General features: G+C 36.3%; 1 protein-coding gene across 1 annotated transcript in view; it reads left to right on the top strand.

Annotated features, from left to right (window-relative positions):
- The first annotated feature begins 1619 nt into the window (after positions 1–1619).
- Positions 1620–18381, top strand: part of LOC119779308 (MAGUK p55 subfamily member 7-like) — a 31488-nt gene continuing 14726 nt past the window's right edge. The window contains exons 1-9 of the mRNA XM_038278908.1: positions 1620–1728; positions 2139–2170; positions 2964–3082; positions 3294–3371; positions 5562–5642; positions 12473–12607; positions 14673–14754; positions 15532–15617; positions 16845–16922. Of these exons, the coding sequence (XP_038134836.1) occupies positions 2143–2170; positions 2964–3082; positions 3294–3371; positions 5562–5642; positions 12473–12607; positions 14673–14754; positions 15532–15617; positions 16845–16922 (687 nt within the window). The 5' untranslated portion in view covers positions 1620–1728; positions 2139–2142. The remainder of the gene's footprint in view (positions 1729–2138; positions 2171–2963; positions 3083–3293; positions 3372–5561; positions 5643–12472; positions 12608–14672; positions 14755–15531; positions 15618–16844; positions 16923–18381) is intronic.

Raw genomic sequence — 18381 nt, 5'->3', positions numbered from 1 at the left:
TCAAATTAAGATGTTTTCATACATTTCATTTTCTGTTTGGATGAACTCCTTTAAAAAAAATCCATCCATCTTCTTCTGCTTATCCGGGGTCGGGTCGCGGGGGTAGCAGCTTTAGTAGGGAGGCCCAGACGTCCCTCTCCCCAGCCACTTGGTCCAGCTCTTCCGGGGGAATCTCAAGGTGCTCCCAGGCCAGCCGGGAAACATAGTCCCTCCAGCGTGTCCTGGTTCTCCCACTGGGCCTCCTCTCGGTGGGATGTGCCTTGAACACCTCACCAGGGAGACATCCAGGAGGCATCCTGACCAGATGCCGGAGCCACCTCAACTGGCTCCTCTCAATGTGGAGGAGCAGCGGCTCTACTCTGAGTCCTCCCCGGATGACTGAGCTCCTCACCCTATCTCTAAGGGAGAGCCCAGAAACACTACGCAGAAAACTCATTTCAGCCGCTTGTATCCGGGATCTCATTCTTTCGGTCATGACCCAAAGCTCATGACCATAGATGAGGGTAGGAACGTAGATAAGACCAGTAAATTGAGAGCTTTGCTTTTTGGCTCAGCTCTCTCTTCACCACAACAGACCGTTACAGTGCACACTTCACGGCAGACACCGCACCAATCCGAGTATCGATCTCCCGCACCATCTTCCCTTCATTCGTGAACAAGATCCAAGATGCTTAAACTCCTCCAGAAGGGGCAGTGCATCCTCCCTAACCTAGAGAAGGCACTCTACCCTTTTCTGGCTCAAGACCATGGTCACGGATTTGGAGACACTGATCCTCATCCTGGCCGCTTCACACTCGTCTGTGAACCGCTCCAATGAGAGCTGTAGATCATGCCCTGATGAAGCTAATAGAACCACATCATCTGTGAATAACTCAATCCTAACAACTTTATTGTGAGCTAGTCTCCCTTTTTAAGCAAAGTCACTTTGTCCCTGGCAAAGTGGCGCTTTGCTACATGTCAGTACAATACTCATTTCAATGTGGGTTATGAGATTTTAAAAGATATAAAAAAATCATCTGGTTCTTTTGTTCTAGGCTTGAGTTGCATACATACAGTAGATTCGGTCTCCTTCCTTAATGAAATGGACATTCTAATCAGAATTGAAACAATTACTTGACTTAATTGACTCAATCTATGAAGTTAAGGCAAAATGATGAGTTTATTACTGGCATATAACTGTTGGACAGAATAACACAACAATGCTTGGCTTCTGAAAGCTGTAACAAAGGAAAAACCTTTGATACCTTTAAAAACCCTACCGAAACCAGGCCTGATTATGAATTATGGTAATGTGAGAGTAATTAATGTTCTTACTTTATCTAAATAAGTAAACAAAATCTAAAAACCTCTCCCTAGTTATTTAAAGATCTAGCAAATACTTTTGGTAATCTGAACTGATTTAAAACAACAAAAGACCTTTAAACCCAAATAGTGATGGTAAAATGTGTCCTGTTTTTTATGCACATGATGTAAATATCTGACTTTAACCATAGTGTTTTTTTACAGTCTTTGCAAAACCTATTTCGGTCTTTTGTATTGATTGACCACTTAATTTAGGTCAGTTCTGATAAGTATTGACTAAATGAGAGACAGCCTTTTTTCCAGTCTATTCAGTCAAAGTGCTCAGATCCTCACTCTGTAAAGTTACTGTTCAAATGATGCTTCTTTCAGGATGATAGGTGGTAGGATTTGCCTACATAAGGACTAATGGGATGCATATAATGCATGGTAAGTGAAGATTTTATTGTTATTAGCACTAATGCAATAAATATGTCATGTTGGAGTTTGAATAAAGGGTAGAAATTCTTTGCATATTAGATTTAGAGTGCTACTAGTATCATCAACTATTTCCCTATGTCCTCTCCTTTAATTTGAAAAGAAAAGAAAACCTTTTTCCCGTTTGCTTTATTTTCTAAAGTAATAAAAACAAAGATAATCTTCAAACTTACTTAACAAGCAGCAGTTATTATATTCAATTGTTAACCTACTTTATTCGAAACATTTCTTGTTCTGTTTTATTTCATATTGTTAAAGTTGGAAAAACTCATTACCACCGATAGGGGGCAGCATTTAGTCGAAAGATGTAAACCTTCCCTTGTAAAAACAAGATTCAGATTAATTTTTTGTTCTGTTCTTAGGCTGATGATGCTGAGCAGAGCTGAGCACAAAGGTATGTTCAGGTTTTTATAGTTTTTTTAATCTTCAATGAAAAATATCAAGAAATCTAAGCAAAGCACATTTTCCTGTCATACATTCAATCTGTGATCAATTGAGATCTGTTCTTTTTCTCTAATATTTTTTTCCACCTTATGCTAAAAAGTATAAGTATACTTTTAAATACAATTTTGAATTTAAACTTCAAATAAAACAAAAAAAGGAGGAGTTCACTCAGAAATATGTAAAGTGGAGTGTGTTTTATTTAACTAAAGTGAACTGAAAATGGAATTTAAATTAGAATATTTACTGAACAATCATGAAGAATGCACTTGAACTGTGTTTAACTGAATTTAGCGGGGTTGAGTTAAATTCTTTGTTACAAAATGAAATTAAAACCAACTTGATCATAGTGAATTGATCTGAATTAAATTTGAACAGAACTGAATCCTTTTGTACTGAAGGGAATCAACCAGATCAAATCTAAACAGAAGTGTGCTGAACTAAATAGTACGGAATTGAGGACACATTGGATTTTTATTAACTAAACGGAGGTTAAAGGAATTGAACATAATGACAAAACTGTATTAAATAATGTTTAATCAAATTTATCTGCAATTAATCAAATCATATGTAAATAAATTTTATGGATTTCATATATACTGAGTTACTCTGAATTATATGTCACTGAACTGATAAGAATAACCTTTATAATTGAATTTAAATAATTTAAACTGAGCATAGCTTAAATAAATTAAATGAAACTGAACCGAAGTAAATAGTAATTGCCGTATTCTCTGGTTTTCTAGGCGTATGTCAGCTGTTATCTTCAGTTATGTCTGGAACAGACTTCCATACGGACAGAGAGGAGGATTACAGGTTCCTTCACAGCATGTTGATGGAAAAAAAGCTCCATCTGCTGTTTAAGGTAAAGGATGGACACGTCTAATCAATTAGTCATTTTCTGAAGTTAAAGAAAATAGTAAATTACGGAGACATATTGCTGACACATGCTCTGCCAGTAGCTCTAGCTGTAAGTCAAGAATGGATACTTAGAAATACCAACAGAGCTGTGGTTGTTATGCCTCCTTTTCTGTTCTAATGAAAGTCATTCTTCTAACTTTTCCCTGTCTTGACAGATTCACGAACGACTGAAGCATTTTGAGAAGCGAAGCCCCCTTCCCATCCAGGAGCACGCAGCGAGTCTGGCCTCAGAAGTGTGTGACTCATTCCAAACGGCTTTTGCAGACAGACACACTGCTGTGGGCGACAGTTTGACAGCAGAGAGATAAAGTAGTTTTTCTCCCCTCTGTTATATAATAGACTTCCCTGTCAGCCACATGCACAAATGGAATTTGTTTTCCCATGTACTTATTTGGAAATATTTCAAAATATTCCATTTGATTCGCACTTGGAAGGCTGCTTTAAAGATAAAGAAATACCTTTGAGTCTGTATGTCATGATCTAGAATAGTAGGTCATGTGGGGTGAGACTGAAAAATGGGATGGTTGAACTATTCAGTCTGGAGTTATAATTTCAGGTTGTTGAAACATAAGAAACTTTAGATTCCAGATAAAATGACAAAGCACTTTCCCCACTGAAAACCGAAATTCCAGGTTCTGATTCCCATGTCTCTCTTTATAATCCAGTCTGTCTTATGCTAAGAATGTCCTTACTGTTAAATGCTCTTTTTATTCTTCATCCATCATCCATCTTTCTAACTCCCACCTCTACTTACAGCATACATATCAAAGCGATAATGTTTTTTACACACATACTTTGCTTACTACAACTCTAAAATAATTTTCCGTCCACCATCAAACATTGATTTCTTGCTATGTTGCACTGCAGAGGTATTTGCACCCCGTGAACCTTTCATCACTCAGCGACCAACTCTGAGTAGTTTCCCAGTTTGCATGCCCAGCGTAAAGCTGCCATCATCAAGTTTCACCAGGATGATGTACAATGCACTGCATCGTGTATTTTAAATGTAGACAAAAACAGTTTGATTTTGGTTTAACAAAGCAAGTTTGTCCACATGTTTGATTAGGGCTTTAAACTGGACTTCATATATTATTTCAACTAAATATTTCTTTTTAGAAATCTCATTTAAAAGCAATGTTTCCACAGAATTTTCACATAGAACAGTTACATTTCTTAAGGATTCTTTCCACCTGAGCTGTTGATTTCTGCAGTTCTTCCACAGCTTTCATAGAAATCTTGCTGCTTTCCTGATTAAGGGTTTCCTTGCTCAAGCTTAAATAGGCAGCCATGACTGCTGGGTGAACATTTCCACTTGCTTTAAACTCTTTCCATTTTTAGATTAAGTAGTGCTCTGACAGATTGCCATGTTTAATAACCCAACCCAGCTATAACGTTTCTAAAACTTCCAACTTGACCAATGTGCTGTTCTTGGTCTAAACATGCTGCTTTGTTTGCTAGCATTTACTAATTTACATCAACATTCAATTTAAATCTGTTTATCATCAAAGTTAAAATAAAAAGGGACTGAATACATATGCCTGTCACAACTTTCAGATTTTTATTTGTAAAAGGTGAAACAAAAAAATAAACAGATGAAAAGCCAATTTTTCCTTCAGCGGTCTTTGGCACAAGCCCAACCCCCACAACCCTGCATGGATAAGACAGCATAGACGATGATAGATGTTTTTCCTCCCATAATTATACATCACTTTTTGGTGTATTGCTTGAAAACCAAGCAAAGTAAATTATTGTTTGTGATTGTAACCTGACAGAAGGTTGAAAGCCTCAAGAGGTATCAATCTTTTTGCAAGGCTTTGTACTATCTTTATCTAACCCCTTTATTTTAACATTTGCTCTCCACTATCCTCACTTTTTAACTGAATACACAGTACTTTCTGCCATGTTTCCATTTCTCTCCCCTGTGTTTGTCTCCTTTCCTTTAGTCGCTTTGTTTTTGATTTGATTCGACAGGCACTCTGTGCCTGGATTAAGTTATGAAGACATGTTTGAACGGCCAAACCGTGGTTCTGTTTCCTCTCTCGGAGGCTTCTGTTCGCTCAGAGTGGAAACTAATGGCCTTCATCCACAGTGTCTCCGGAGAATGCCAAAAAAAAAAAAAATCATTATAATAATTGGCTTGACAAGATAAGCAAATGATGTTGCTTGCTTTTTCTCTACTTGGTGCTTACATTTCTCGCTAAATCTTCTAATAATCCTGCATCAGAAAGCATGGGTATCATATTCAAAGTTTTAAAACCATACTATATGAAACTACATGAGATTATCTGTAAGAATGACACAACTATTTGCAACTACAAGTTTTATTCTACTCTCTTTCCTTGCATCTCAGTTTAATGCCCTTTTTTGCTGGCTTGATGTTAATCCCATAAGTTTAAACCATAATTCTTTTCTTTTTGTTTTAGTTGGCAGAAGAGCTGCTGTACCAAGGCTGGAGAGATGAAGTCAAAGAACTGCTTACACTCATTTCCAAACCTCATTTTAAGGTGAAAACTATTTTTTTCCATGGTGATGAATTGCCTCAATTTAACTTCAAAATTATGTGTGGTCTTAGACTTCACCAAGCTTAAAGTCTTTGTCCCAGTCCAACGTTGCACCGTTCAAAATAAGAAAAGACACATGCAAGAAAAAGATGTAATGGAAATACAGAAAAAAAAAAAGTGTTTTAAACATATCATTGGTTCTAAGATTTAACAGAATACAATACTATAAAAGAGGAATTTACAACCAAAATAAATCGATTGAAATTATTTGAATTTTGACCAACCCTTTTAATAAAGCCTGGATGAGAAACATATTCATTACTTGGGGTTCTAGGAGGACAAAGCTTACAAATTTTATGTTAACCCTTTATAGCGCAAGTTAGCATTTTGGATAACTCGGTGAGATCTGGAAGCACAAAATCTATATCTAGCCATTCAGCAAAGATCCTGCTACTTGGCTGTACATCTTATTTTGGCATGACCAATTAGATGAGCCCTTGAATGATATATATTACTTACTGTCAATTAATCATCATTAATTATTGATAAAAAAAAAAGTTACATGGAAAAAAGGGGTAAAAAACTAATTGAAAAGTTAAAAAGTTAATAGGTATAGCTAACAATTATATTTAGGTTTATAAACTAAAAAATGTAAGTGTCAGTATCAGCATTAATGCTTCTAAGGTTATGTTGGACCAAAAAAAATTCATGAAAAACACTCTGAGTGTTTTTCATGAATTCCTTATAGAAGCACTTTTGTTATTTTTCTTAATATATTCAGGCATTTTGGCATTTCTTGTTATTACGTTGACATAATTTTTGCCATCAAAATATCCATATTTTTGAATGTTACAAAGGTAATAAGGTCTTTTCCTGGATTCTATTAACACTATTGGCTTGAAATGTTGATTTTCAAAGTATTTAATTGAGTGCCCTATAAAAGGTTAATAAAGAAATGTCATAATAGCTGAGGTGGATGACAAGTTTTCAGTGCTGGGGCAAGAAACCCAGTTTGGCTTGAGCTTTAACTATGCAGCCAAACTTAGATGCTGAGCTTCTTCACTCTGACGCGCTTATAGCTGTTAGCTGAGGGAAAACATGCAACACTATTAAAAGAGAGTTTTAAAAAAAAGTTTTTAATTTGTGCAGATTACCAGCAACAGACCCACTAATTACGTGCACATTTCGCTTTTCTCCTTTCGGAATTTGGGAAGACTACTTTGGCCTATTCTTATACATTATAACCTCCACTTTTGTATAGTACTGGACCTGCTTCCATTTAATGCTCATGTTAATTTGCATTTTAAAATATAGACTGTGATACTTTTTGTTATCAAAGCAACACAAGAAAGCGTCCAAAGTGTTGGAATGTGTGTGTGGCATAGATGGGCGATGGTTAGGTTTAGTTGTGTTTATGCATATCTTTATTTTGATTTCCTGATTGGGTCCTTGAGGAACTGGCTTTCATTTTGTCTGCTGCATTGTTTGTACAGACAAATAACAAATGCAGTCGTATCAGTTTGATTTGAATTGCCCGTTGACCCCCCTGTGGGTATTAACTAACGCTTGGTTGGCAAGAGATATCCATGCTATTACTAGTTTAGCCAAAAGGTTAGGGACTAAAATAATCAAGTGAAAATTGTTGCCTTCTGTTTTAAATGGAAGATCTTTCAAGCAGGAAGAGCCTTTTTAGGATTATTCACAGCATCCTAATTGACTTTAAATTCATATTTGACTAGGTCACTCCAAACCATCACCAATAACAGAGGCACACTGTTGTTTTGTCTTGTTAGCATGTTTACCAAAGGTCTTTGGGTCTTTTTATCTTCTTGGTTCTGCTCAGTGGCGCAGTGACTAGCACTACTGCCTTGCAGAAAGAAGGTTCTGGGTTTGATTCCTGGCCCATGGTCTTTCTGTATGGAGTTTGCATGTTCTCCCTGAGCATGCGTGGGTTCTCTCCGGGGACTCCAGCTTCCTCCAACAGTCCAAAAACATGACTGACTAAATTGTCCTTAGGTGTGAGTGTGTGCATGAATGGTTGTTTGTCCAGTGTGTCTCTGTGTTGCCCTGCGATGGACTGGCGACCTGTCCAGGGTGTACCCCGCCTCTCCCCCATTGACTGCTGGAGATAGGCACCAGCACTCCTTGCAACCCCACTCGGGACAAGCGTGTAAGAAAATGAATGGATGGATGGTTTTTATGTTCTTTTGGGTCAGTAATGGTTTTTCCTTCAGAACTCTTTTTTTTCTTCAATTTTTAATGTAAAACTGACCTTAACTGAACCAGGCAAAGTCTGCTTTAGATGTTGTTATTGGTTGTTTTGCGACTTGTGTGATCAGCCGTCAGTGTACTCTGGGAGTCATCTCTGTAGGCCAGACACACCTGGCAAGTTTCACTGTGTTTCCTCCATTGGTGCATAACAGCTCTAACTGTTGTTCATTGGAGTTCTAGAGCCTTAAAACGATTTTATAACATTTTCCTGGCTGATTATGGGCTACTTTGGGCCTACCTCACATTGTAAAGCAGGGTTCATTTAGGAAGCAGCAACAAGCAGTAACAAGGTGGGGCGGGTAACATGGAAATGGCTTGGTTTGGATCGTTTCTTTCCCTAAATAAATGAAATCACCTTTTAAAAATATTAGCAGAAGCATCAAGACGGGAATACTTTTACAAGATGTAATAAAATATCAACATCTAAGTGGTTTCCCAGAAAACATGTTATTCATATCATCTCTTGGAGATTTTAATGGTTTGTCTAATCAAGGTTGGATGACTTTGTTTCTGTTACCATAAAACCAATTGCAGTAATTACTAAAACATAACATGTAGCTAACTTTTTTAAATCTTAATCCAATTGGAAGCTTCACATTGTAAGGAAAAATTTAAACAAGCATGTTTACAACCAACGCCATTTCACGTTGAGTTACTTTACTTGCACACCACCTTGACTCTGGATCCATGATTGTATAAAGTTAACTTTCATCCTGGCAAATTTTATTTGAGCTATTTCGTTAAAGTGACTAAACACAGAAGCTATAATGGCTGACAGCATTCTGTTTCCTACAATAAACTCAAACATGAGTCACACACAGTAACAAACCCATCCAGCAGTAAAATGTATTCAAATTGATTTCACCACATGCCTATGCCCCCCCTGAGAGGTGCCGACATCTATTAACCGCACTGGCACTGAGGCTAATGTTCTCCCAAAATGATGTTTATTACAGTGGACCCGGAGATGCCCAGACTGCTCCAGTGAAGGTTTTCATATTTCAAACCTGCTGACAGCCATGTCTCAGATGCACTCATGCGTTCCTAGCCGCTCAGAGAACGCATTTTTTTAATGAGCTGCCAAAGTTGTGTTTTTCTTTTTAATTTACGAGGAGTCAAAGCCAGACGGCAAGTAAAAGTTTGTTTAAATAGCCCTAATGACCTGTTTATACTTGGCCGCGGTGCCAAAGCTCACACATACTTATGAGCGATGCTGGGTATAATATGCTGTAAATGGGTGTTTGTTTCCTTAAAAAACACCTTTTGACAGTAGCCAGAGCTGCATTGCTCATGCGCTGGCAGCTTCTGAACAGAGCAAGCGCTGATAGACTTTGGGATAACCAGTAAAGTAACTGACAGATGGATTGTCTGACTGGTAAAACGAAGTTGATGAGCAGATGTTTCCCATATTCTCATACCTTTTAGCTACAGTAAATCTCCCCTTTTTTTGATTCTGGCTTGCAGTGAAAGATTAACAGCTACTCTGAATAATGTTTTTCTTTAAGCAAAACAGAGGTTCCTACCCTGCCATAGCCACATTATGTAAAAAAAAAAAAAAAAAAAAGAAAACCAACTATTTGGGTGTTTCTTATTGGACTTTTATGTGATAGCCTCACATGAAGTAACACATACATATGAACACATTATATATATTTTTTTGAGTTTTTACAGCACTAGTTGCTCGTTTCTCTGACAGGAAAATGGGTATGAGAGAGGAGGAGAGACATGCGGCAAAGGACCGTAGGCCAGATTCAAACCCGGTTTGGTCGCATCGAGGACTAAGGCCTCCATACATGGGTCGTGCACACTATCCATTGAGCCACCTGCACACTTATTTATGCAATAATTTAACAATTTACAGCAAGGACTAAAAAAGGACATATCTTGTGTTGAAATGATCAGTAACTGGCATAGCAAATTGCATCTTGTTCAGGCAATAAATTAAGCAGCCCAAAAAATTACAAACACAAACGATGGAGAGCAGCTTCATGGTGACACAGTCTATAGCACTGTTGCCTAACAACAATAAAGTCTTGGGTCAGCATGAATTTAGCATGTTCTCTTACTCTCTCAGTGCATGTGCGTATTCTCACTGGGTACTCCTTTTTCCTCACATAGTTCAAAAAGTTCTCATTTATGTCTACTGGTGTGTTTAGATTGGCCGCATGTATCCTTGCTGTTGCGAGGTCAATGCTGAATCTTAGAGGGGCCTTTGCTGATTGTTGTGGAACCAGTTACCACGGCATGTTAGACAGGCTCCTTCACTATCTTCTTTTATATCACTTCTTAAGACACACTTATTTTTGAAGTGTTTCATGGTTATGATATATCGCCATCATATTCTACTTCTAACGGAAGCACTAACCAACCCTGTGATGTCAATGTATGGATTATTGCAACACGGCGATAGCCTCGTGAGACCATCCTGATCTCGCGAGCTTTCAAGATTTCACTCGCTAATCAGTCTGGAGACTCTCCGTTGAAGAAAATTTGGAGACGTTCAACAAACGAACGTCCAATCAGCGTTGGCTTTGAGGCGGGTTAAGGTGAGACGCAACGAGAAGTGCGACAGTTGAGTCTAAAGAACATGGCGGCTTCAGCCGATGAAACTAGTGTTAGTGTGGCTATCAAGCAAGTTTTATCGGAAATACAGAGTATTTCTTCACTGAAAGAAGAGCAAAACACTGCTCTGGAGGCTTTTCTCAGAGGAAAAGATGTTTTTGATTCTTCTCCCGACTGTTTTCGGCAAGAGTTTGATCTATCAGTTGGCTCCTCTTTGTTGTCGCTCTATTAGTACGTTATATGCTTCGTTGATCTGATTGGTTTATTTGGCCCGTCTATCACCAACATAGGCCAATCAGCTAACCAGTATTTTCGCCCCTTCCCAAAATTACTTCAACGGAAGGTTTCCAGATGGATATGCGGAGCAAATCCATCTGGGAGTCAGGTTAACACCGCGACACCCTTGCCAAAAAATTATGAAGAAAGCTTTGTTTTTTCATTTCTTTTAATATATATATATTTTTTTGTATAAATATTGATATTAGAAAGACACAATCTCATCAATAAATTGGTTTGGTAAGGTGTTTCAATTACGCTTTAAACTCCCTTGCTTTTTATCCCGTGAGTCAGTTGTGTACTTTAATATATGTCTGTCTGATGCTATTGCCACTGTTTATTTTTGTTTTACTTTCTAACAATTTTTCATATTGTTATGTACAAAACTTTGCTCAATAATGTGTTGTTAAATGTGCTTTACAAAAATAATTGGATTGAATTGGTTTACGCATCATTGTGTCTCTATGCTGTCCTGCGTTGGACTGGCGACCAGAGGTGGATAATCCAGATACAGAAGACCTGGATTATCCAGAGATCAGTTCCAACCATTTGCATTTCCAGCTCCACAATACAAATGAATCACCTATTGGGCTAATCACCTGTTTAAGTGAACAGTAAGTAGGACAACAAGGAAGGTTTTTACTTTCAGAACCTTAATTATCCACCTCGTCCAGTGTATTCTCACCTTTTGACCAATAGGCTGTTAGAGTTAGGAGCAAGCCCCCCATTAGTCTGATGGATAAGTGCAGAGGATGGATCGATCGCTGATAGAGAAAACAAACCAAATAGAATGAATAAAATATTACATTTACAATAATAACAGCCCTGCTAATGCTCTTAGTTGACTAACACTGAGACTCCACCAATTAGTCAGGCTACTTCAGATTCAGAGTCAATGGGGCAGGTTCAGTTCAAGACAACATATCATTTACCTCCAGATTGTGTTGCTCTATCACTTTAAAACTTAAAAAAGTTTGAAATGTGTTGTTCTGAAATAAAAAAATGGGATTTTGTTCAAATGATATCAATACATTTGTAAACTGATTTTACTACTGTATCTGTACTGTATAGGAATTGCAATATCAGCAACAGGTTTTTATCAGGTGGCATCAGTAATATGAACTTAAGTTTATCACCAGTTTAAATAAAATTCTCACAACTCCACATTTCTGGTTTGTTCTTTTTTACAGCGATTATTTTAGGGCAGTGTTCCTCAATCTTAGCTCCCAAGTTGAACTGTTTGTTTGAACGTATGCAACTTAGGCTGTGTTTTTACTCACCCAATTTTCATTTATATTTTCAGAAACTAGAAGGTGTTAGCTTTCAAATGATGTATCACACAATAGGGTCATTTGGGCTCACAGTTCCTCAGTTATTTGCTCTTCCATTTGGGTATGCAAAATAGGCAAGGATTACTTCAAAGGATGTTGCTGTTCAGAGGTTAAAAAGGATGCATGATGAGGAGGTAATTTAGCTATTTGATTCAAGTGTGTAGAGACATACCTAAATGGTGCAGGACATCAGACTTTAAGAACCAGAATAGAGGAATCCTGATTAATGGATCTTCTTACATCTGGCCAGTTAGTTCAGTCTTGATTTGGCAATTCAAATAATTTAAACCTGTTTGTTTGTTTTCTAATTGTTGTAATGTTGTAAATACTGCCATAATTCCTGGGGTCAAGGTTAGATCCTTCATGCCGAACTCCATCTTTAATTTTTTTCAGAGTCTCCTGCGTACGCATGATTCTGTAGCTCAGAGAGACTTTGAGCCTGCCCTGCCACCCCTACCTGATAATGCAATGACAGAAGAAGAAGATTCGGTCAAAATTGTGACCCTGGTCAAAACCAAAGAGCCCCTGGTGAGTATCTGTACCACACTCTATGTGCAATCAAACTATAAAGACACAGATAAGTTGTCAATCTTCTGAATTCATGTCATTCTTTCCTACTGTAGAAAGATTTATATTCAGAGTAATCTTTTATCTTTAAAAAATATGCTGATGAAGCACATGGAAACAAAAAAATATCAAAACTAGTTTTAATTACTGCTGTGTAATAGTAAATAATTGTATTGTTTTCCTTTTATGGCAATATTAGATAGATATTAGATGAAAGACTTATATTTATTAGTCTTCAATCTAATTGGTAACTGCAGCCAATTAGAAGAGGACAATTGATTGCAGTTACCAAATTTACCGCTAGGTGTCGCAAAAGTGCAGATGGAAAACATATTAGCAACAGCAGTACTGATATGTCTAAACAAACATACAGCTAATATTTTTTTATCCCCACAAGCATCATTAAATATAATATAATATAAAATAAATATGAGAATATGAATAGTTCTAGAAATACAAAAATTAACACAGAATTGTCATATTTGTTCAACCCATTCATAGCTTTATAGTGTTATCAAGAAAAATTATTATTAAATTATAAATTATTATTCATTTATTACAGTCGGACCCTTCTGGCCTTTAACACAGCTGCACTGAAAAGCTTCCCAAGAATTCATTCATCTACAGATACTGAAAGTTCATCTTCTAGATCAAACAGTTTGACAGGCTTGGAGCTTAAGGTTAGATTTGATGTTTAAATCTAGTTTGTCATGTTTTAAGCATGATTCCAGACACACATTTTTACCAAGCAGGATGAAACACCTGATGGGGATCATGAAAAAACAACCAAGGGAGGGATTCCTGCTGCAATCTGTGCTGCATTTCTTTTTGAACTTTTCACTTCTTTGTTAAAGCCAAGTTTTATTCCACAGCTCTTATGCTACATATCACTGTGACACACAACATGCTACAGTTCCAGCTCTTATATTTATCTAAAGTGAAATAATGCAAACATTGACATCATAATGGAGTCATTAAAGCAGGACTGCAAATTTAGAAGGATGGGTTAATTCATTTTTCTGTTGCTTTTGCACACTGATTAGTTTCAAGGCTTTTAATCATAGGCAGTTTTCCTGATGCTGCCCCAATGTTCTGCTTTATTACTTATTCCATGTCATTGTCTCTTAATTCTAAAAACTTTCCTGGATCAAGTAAAGGACAAAAGAAATATCTAGTGAGGATGCAGGAGCCACAGACCTTCCAGTGCCACAAAACTTTATTTATTTATTTATTTTATTAAATTTTTTTATGTTTTCTTCAGTATTTTTATTTTCAAAATAAAAATAGCTCAAATTAATTATTTTTCTACACTTTTTGTTTCAAACACATTCAAGCAATTACACACATAAGCATTTTTTTTCAATTTAATTAGTTTTAATACAATAGAATAGGTGTTATACATTACCTTTAAATTAAGTTTAAAACTCCATTCAGGTTAAAGAGAACATGCATTTTTTTATCACTTTCTGTTGCCAAGGTTTGTAGATATATTGCAAACCAGAAGAAAAATCAAATGTTTTCAGTGACTCATTTATCAAATAGGCACGTGTTCGCTAAGGCTTGCTTTCAAAGACACTTTGGACGACTAATGGTGAACATACTTGAGCACTGATCCTGATCGGAGACTGGAAGAGGACTAACCTTTCTCTGACTTTGGCCCACTGATTGATCCAACATGTTCCCATTTTCCAGACAACAGGGTTTCACCCGAGCGGGGGATGATTGCAGCCAGCCAACTGCATCAGATGCTCTTTCCAGTCTTGCATTGCACCACATCAATAACATCTGTTGTAAATAACGCTGGTTTTGGATAACCTTTTTCAGCTCCTCATGAGGGCATCTAAGTAGACTTTCTATGAAACAAAATACTGCATGAGCCAGATAGGGCTCTAAGTCAAAAGATTTCCATAATAACATGCCATAATAAATTCAATATGTTATTTCTTTTGTTTACTCCATTGTTTGACCTCTTTGCCTCCCTTTGTTTTGTTGGTTCTCTTTTTGATTATTAATCTCTATTCTAAAGGGAGCAACAATTAAGAGAGACAAATCCACAGGGGCTATCGTTGTGGCCAGGGTCATCAGAGGAGGTTCAGCTGACAAGACCGGTAAGTTAAACAGCTTAAAAATTCTATTGTTAATATAATATTAAGTTGAAATATAAAAGCTTAATGTCTTTTACTCAACCGGCATTGAAAACATGTTTTTTTTTACATAAAACTCCAATTTGTTTTGTTGTAACTACATTTCAAAGTATACTAAATAAAAATTGAAAAGAAGGTGATAGCCATAATTTCATTCTTAATTACACTGTTGTTAATGTTCATGCAAACTGGATATAGAAAAAGTTAAAGGCAGTGAAAATAAATATATTTGTATTTTTAAGACATGCATGTAAACAGCAATGAGATTCTGAATGTTTAATTTGCATTATTGAAACTACTAGATTGATCAGTCCCTGTAAACTTTAAATGAATTTACATTTTTCAAAAATTTCTCTGATTCGTGATCAGTTTTAATAAATCTGCCAAAAATATTTATAATTTAGCGAACAGGGACTTCTGCAAACATAAGGTATTTTTTCAAGAGCTCTTATCCTTTTTTGTTCTTAAGTGGGGAATAGTGTAGTAACCTCAGTTCAACCAAATGACCTGCATCATGCAGATATTAGATGAAGGAGAATAAGCTGTTATGTTCCATGTAAATTCAGAAAGCTCAGATTACTGCAACAGTTTGTCTTGCATGTTCTCAAAATCTTTTCAAATAGTTGGGAAATGTATGATGGGTAAGTGAATGCATTAAGCAACCAAATGTTTGATTTCAGTGAGCTTATTTTATTACAAAATGGCAATAACAGCATGATGTGTGTTTTTAACCCTTTGAAGGTCTGATTCATGAAGGGGATGAGCTGAAGGAGGTGAATGGAGTTTCACTGGAGCACAGAAAGCCCAAAGAAATCCTTCCCCTTCTGGTCAGGCACATTACTCACTCCATTTGTTTGTAAAGTGTTTCCAGTATTTACCATCAAGAGGCCACCTGACAGTATAGGGCATGCATGGAATGAGTAAACAGGGTAGCTATGGAGCAGACTAAGTCGGCGTTTCCCCAGCAGGTGTGCAAAAAGAAATATGAAAAGTTTAAAATCAACTGTGAAAAAGAGAAATAAAAAAATAAAAAAAATGATGCAAACAGGGATAAGACATGAGTGCCATTCATAATATGATATAAAAGATGTTTACTGAAGCGGGAGCGAAACCCTTTGAAGGTGCAAAGATGATGGATGCATAAGTAAATACTGCCCGGAGATGGCAAAGATATACAGTAGTTTTAATGTCTGCTAATAATAACCTGTGCAAAAATTACTTATAGGCTCAAACGGGACTAAATAAACATTTTCTCCAACAATTTTTACATTTAATCACTGCTGCACTTTAAGAAATTGAAATGTCATGAGAGCTGTACAAAAGGAGATTTCGCTTTGTATACCCTCTGTGTAAGTCTAAGTCTAAGTAAACGCCATCAGGATGGACCCTTTATTTATCTTATTTTAGTTAGCTTATCTTAAAGTCCCTTTAAGATAAGCTTTTATGGATTATTTAAAAGCCTTTTAGTACAATCAAAAGAGATGTTGTCAGTATGATTTGTCCTCAATTTGGTGCGATTTGTACATTATTGTGCTGAGCAACCAGGCTAACTCTAATTTTAGTCAATAGAAATGTATTTTCCCTGCATTTTAGAAATTCAAAAAGTTAATATGAAATTCTGAGTTTCTGTAACTTATTTAGTGAAATACAATCTGTCCGAAGTGCAAGTGGTAAGAATATTACTGTAGCTTTAATTACAACATGTACCTTACAGTATAAGTGGAAGGCAAACTGGAGAACGAACTTGGGTTTGATTTCAAGACTGGAAATATGAGTTTTTACCTAAAGAAATCTGACTCATGTCTGTTCAAAAATTAACAATTTTTTGTCAGAAATGTTTGTATGGTATAAATGTAAGAGTTTTTACATAGTGTATTTTTTATGTGTATTATTTTTAACCACAAGGTGTTCTCATCCACCACACAATCATTTTGAACTCATCCCCTATACCTAATTGATCTCTTTAGCTATTTAAAACTTCATTGTTTTATTATCAGCAATAATTCTTTTTGTTACACCAGAAACATAAAAAAGTTTCTTTGTGTTTGTTGTAGGCTTGCTCTAAGGATGCTGTTAAATTGAAAATCATTCCTGGATCTCCTAACGAGGACATGTCATTATGTTTGACGAAGGTAAAGCAGATATTAAAGTCAGTTTTAAATGCTTTGCGACTTGATATTGTCTTAGTATTTTAACAGTCAGGGTTTCTACATGACCCTCAGTGTTCACCTGAGATTATGGTTGTAGATTAAACTTGAGATGATTATTGAAGATCCCCCTCCCCCTTCACATTTTTAGTTCATTATGTTTTGAAACTTTTGTTTACACGTATAAGCTAAAATGAATTACAAAGAAAGTATATATGTAGATTTTATCTGTACTTAATTAAAACTTAGCATTCATTTATTTGTTCTGAAAAGGCCTCAGATATTTGTTACAAATATTTAGCATCATATAGACATACAGGAAATTTAAAATAAGTTTAATTTAAAGGTTTAGACAATAAAACGATATTCCAAGCTGTTCAATCCATCATCTGAATATGGCTGCAGGCCTTACAAGATATAACCATCCATATTAATTAATGGGACAGGTAAGCTGCAAATGAATGATAGCAGCAGAATAAAGGATGATGGAAACTTTGGAGGAGCTGCAGAGTTTCACAGCAGAAACCAGGTAATTATTTGACACTGAATCTTTGCATGTAAAAGAAGCTAGTCATCGTTGATAAGCAGATGGAAGGCACATGAACACTGATTGAAGAAAACCTTTAAGAGAAATCCTTCAAAGATTTTGGACCAGGTTGGAGGTTGACTTTCCAGCAGGACACTAACCAAGCTCTAGATGTTTTTTTTTTACAACATGTTTATTAAAGCAACCCTGTCCCAACTCAAAACCTCAGTCTCACAAAGATATTCTAACAAAGCTTAAAATTTGATGTTCATGGATTCTGTCCTTCCAGTTTAAATGAAATGTGATTCTTTTCAAAGAGGAATGGGTGAAATCAATATGTGCAAAGATCATAAAGACATACAATGGCAGCATAAGATGGTTCTTTAAGGACTGATTCAAGGCGACGGATTATAAATGTATTCTAGCTACTTATATTCTTCCATATCACAATTGTGAAGTTTTTTGTGTTGATCTGTTACACAGAACTAACAAAAATACTATTTTCACCTATATGTAACAAAAATGGATGTAATAAGATAAGTTGCTTTGTATTATCCAGTTTTGCTGTCATTTCCATAGCCTGTTCCTCAGCATATGTCGATAGAATTAGATTCATTTGGCACCATCAGTGTTTGGGCTTCACTTAAATTAAATATATAAATGAAATGTTATATTTTGCAGAAACATTCGCAATTTGCTATTTTTTTATCCATAAAGTACTATGGATCACAGCCACTTTGTCCTCACATTAGATGAGGGAGCTGGAAACTGTTTTGAGAGCAGGCGAAATTTTTGAAATGATTTTCAGTAATTGGAGTCGTTTTTCAAAAATGACACATGGGGAGCTAAGAAATGATGTGTTTGTTGTCAGGATGCAGATGTTCAAAAGTAGAGATGGAAAAGCAGCCAGAGTACATA

Source organism: Cyprinodon tularosa, unplaced genomic scaffold (genome assembly GCF_016077235.1).
Source record: "Cyprinodon tularosa strain WSP-4 unplaced genomic scaffold, ASM1607723v1 ctg145, whole genome shotgun sequence".
NCBI classification, from domain to species: domain Eukaryota; kingdom Metazoa; phylum Chordata; class Actinopteri; order Cyprinodontiformes; family Cyprinodontidae; genus Cyprinodon; species Cyprinodon tularosa.
The sequence above is the reverse complement of the archived record's forward strand: the minus strand, read 5'-3'. Positions and strand labels throughout refer to the sequence as shown.